Raw genomic sequence first — 3,408 nt, forward strand, 5'->3', positions numbered from 1 at the left:
AATTTTGATGTGTCTCAGCTGTAGCTGCAGTAGAGGTTTTATAGCCATAAAATGTTTTTTGACGGTTGGATTGATTCGCTGAAGGCCCTGCTGGAAAATGCATGGACCGCCACTGACTTTGGCAATGTGTTCACTCTATCTAAATCAGGGGTGTCAAACACACAGCCCCCGGGCCCGATCCGGCCCATCTGGTGGTTTGATACGGCCCGGGGAAGAAAGCTGCATTGTACAAAAAAAATATGAATTTTCTTTAAAAATGTGTAGTTCTTGTATTATCCGCTAGGGGGCGCAGTGTTTTAGTACGTGCAGACAACATGAATTGACATTTATTTAGTACGTTCTTGTGTTATTCTCTTGTTCATAATATAATGTTCATAATGTAAAAGGAAAATTCTGTTAATAAACATTTTGAGAATTTACTCATTCTTTGCACTAATTACTAGTATTAGTGACTAATACAACGAAAAAAAAGTGGGTTTATTGTTAGTTCTATGTCATTTTGCAATGAGTTTACTGGTCCGGCCAGCTTGATCTCAAATTAAGCTGTATTCTTCGGCCCGCAGATCAAAGGGAGTTTGACACCCCTGATCTAAAAAATGCTGCTTTCACATAAAAATATTGCAACATTAACAGGTAATCTGACCTGGAATCTACGGGCTAGACATATCTCTTTTCAGAGTTGTGACGCACCATTCCCAACGTCATCTTTTCTGACATAACAGAGCTTCAACGGTGGCTCTTTTTATTTCTTCCAATGTTTTCATTGATTTCAAGATTACATAGAAAACCAGAACCCAGACTGACAACAAATACAAGACAATCGGAGCTGCTTTGATTACCAAAGAGCTAAGTCCTAAACACTCACAGTGGGTGTGGAAGCTCTTTGGAGGAAGTCACACCTTTATGATGCATCTCTGATGACTCACACCTCGCCTCCAAGCCCTCCTGTTGCCTCGGCCCATTGTACACCCATGGGAATGATAATGGCCACTCTGTCCATTTTCTCCCCACCCCTACATCGGAGAAGAGGGGGTAGAGGCAAGGGGGTTCCTTTCACTTTGTCCCCCCCGCTACTTCATGTTTTGCCAAAGTGGAAACAAACACACAATTGTGTTCTCAGCACTTCTCTGACGGCCACAGACTGTTGTAATGCACTCCTCACTTAATTGTAGCAGTACACAAATGTGTCCATTCTTACTCATTGCTCTGCTATGGTAGCATTCAAACTGACTTCATTAACAATTTGTGTAGTGGATCTTAATGTACATAATGTGAAGTTAACATTTTTTACGAGCCTCTTGGATTTTTAAAGGAGTCATTCAGTTTTAAACAGTTACAAGATGTAATATAATACAGGAACATAAATACAGACGCTCCCCTACTTACGAACATTCGACTTACGAACAAACGGCACATACGAAAATGACGGCAAATTGCGTTTATGTAAAAAAAAAATGTTCGTAAGTTCGATTTTGTATTGCGCGCCTTTTTCCGAGTAGTGCTTCTTTCCGCCGCTAATACCGACACCTGGCGCTGTGAGAGCTCAGCTCACCCAGCATCTACCTTCCTCTGCAGTGCAGAAGTGCGTGACGTATGTCCAGTGCGCAAAGAACCTTTTTTTATTTCTATCATTAAATATGTTGTGCATCCATTATTCAATATAGTAAGTGAAAAGCAAAAGGCTTCTAGTGAGGAAGGTGCAAGGGAGATGCAAGCCATTTCATTTGAAACCAAAGTGGCAATATTAAAGAAACTTGATGCGCGTAAGAAAGTGGTGAGCGTTGCACGGGAATAAAACTTGGATCATTCGGCCGTCGGTATCGTTTATAAACAGAAAGATCGAGCAGCAAGACCCAAATATTGAACGTTGCACAAAGGTTGCAAATTAATTGAATGATGCCATACAGTGCTACCGCATCATTTATGATGAAAAAAAAAGAATGCAATCGTCGTTAGATAGCTTTTTTCGGACAGTTTCTCGTAATTCTCAGGGAAAATGCTGGCACATCTCATAAAGTATAAATAAGAAATTAATTTTGCCCCATGTTTATTTATTCTGCTAGGATCCAATTGACACCCAATAACTCATTTACAAGGGAGAAGCCTTGAAAATTGCTTTTCTTGTATTACATGCTATTTATTGCATCCTGGGACACGTTGCCAGTCATAATCTGGAAAAAACAACCAATCACTATCACATTCAAAGCTGCCATGAGGGATCATCAGGCTCAGTTTATATATATATATACCCGAGACCAGCACTCCCTCATTATACCATAATAAATACACATTCATATTTTCCTATATTTAAATAGCTGTGCAGCCATCTTAATTGATTTATTTTGGAATTTATGCAAGAAGTAGCTCTTATTTTGACTGGTAACATGTCCATACACAACAGCGGCCTCTGTGTGACACCAGAAGGCCTTTGTTGGTTACTCGCCATCGGTGGTCTTAGTTTAGCGTCTCGGCTAAAAGCGCCGCATGCGCTCCCACAATAACAGTTACAATGACGTCACTGGACATCCTCGGAGCGCTGTTGCCTTCAGGTACTCTGTTTTACTTCCGATTCCTAACCTCGTAATACATTATCATGGGGCACCTACTTAACTTAGATACTACTTATTAAATTTAAATTTAATTTATACCTGATTATCTTAAATGTGACAGTTTATATGCTAATTTGTTTTTAATTCCATAAATATAGTCAGAGCAGTGCTAGCATTTTGGGTATGTGATAATTAACTGTCGATATTATAATCTACACATTTTGTTCAAATGACTGAGATTGATTGATTTAGTAAATATTAATGAAAATGTACGTGTAAATATGTAGAATCAGAGATGAAGGCTAATTTCCATCTTTAGTCCTTTGTGCAGCGTAATATTGTAATGATGTTTTTCTACTGTGTTTGCATTACTTACACATTTTTTTTCCTATTCAGGAAAACCACAGTCACATCTAATGTAGTATAAATTAGAATGTTCTTTGTTTCCTCACCCTTTTTCTCGTAAAAATAATGATTTTTTTACACGCTTTGTGCATATGCAAGGATAAAAAACGTCACATTTTAACGCGTATTTTCTCTGACGAATAGTCAAAGGCTGTTAAAGCATAGTTTCCAATTGTCTTTGAACGCCTCAAAATGCAAACCTGTGCTAGAAGCGGCGATTGAAGGGATTGCAGACTAGACGGCCATTTTAGAGCTGCCGTGTTGGACACCGCACATTCATCCACCGCATTTTCCCTTTTTTCTCCTTAGCTGAACCTCACGCCCCATTGACAGTAGAAGTGCACCGATAAGAAGAAGAAGAGTCAAATTGCTGAACTTAGTCGCGGCTGAACTTAAAGTCGTGATGCGGTTCCAAAGGAATAAACTCTTTGCATCCTCCGTCGGACTGGTCCTG

At 39.5% G+C, this 3,408-nt stretch overlaps 1 protein-coding gene across 4 annotated transcripts in view; it reads left to right on the top strand.

The window, feature by feature from the left end:
* Nucleotides 1–3,170: 3,170 nt before the first annotated feature.
* The window catches only part of clstn1 (calsyntenin 1), a 34,581-nt gene continuing 34,343 nt past the window's right edge, over nt 3,171–3,408 (top strand). For all 4 annotated transcript variants that reach the window (XM_077717132.1, XM_077717148.1, XM_077717139.1 and 1 more), the window contains exon 1: nt 3,171–3,408. This exon is cut by the window's right edge and continues 34 nt beyond it. In XM_077717132.1, coding sequence (XP_077573258.1) covers nt 3,358–3,408 — 51 coding nt within the window. In that variant the 5' untranslated portion in view covers nt 3,171–3,357.

Source organism: Stigmatopora nigra, chromosome 1 (genome assembly GCF_051989575.1).
Source record: "Stigmatopora nigra isolate UIUO_SnigA chromosome 1, RoL_Snig_1.1, whole genome shotgun sequence".
In the NCBI taxonomy this organism is placed as follows: Eukaryota; Metazoa; Chordata; class Actinopteri; order Syngnathiformes; family Syngnathidae; genus Stigmatopora; species Stigmatopora nigra.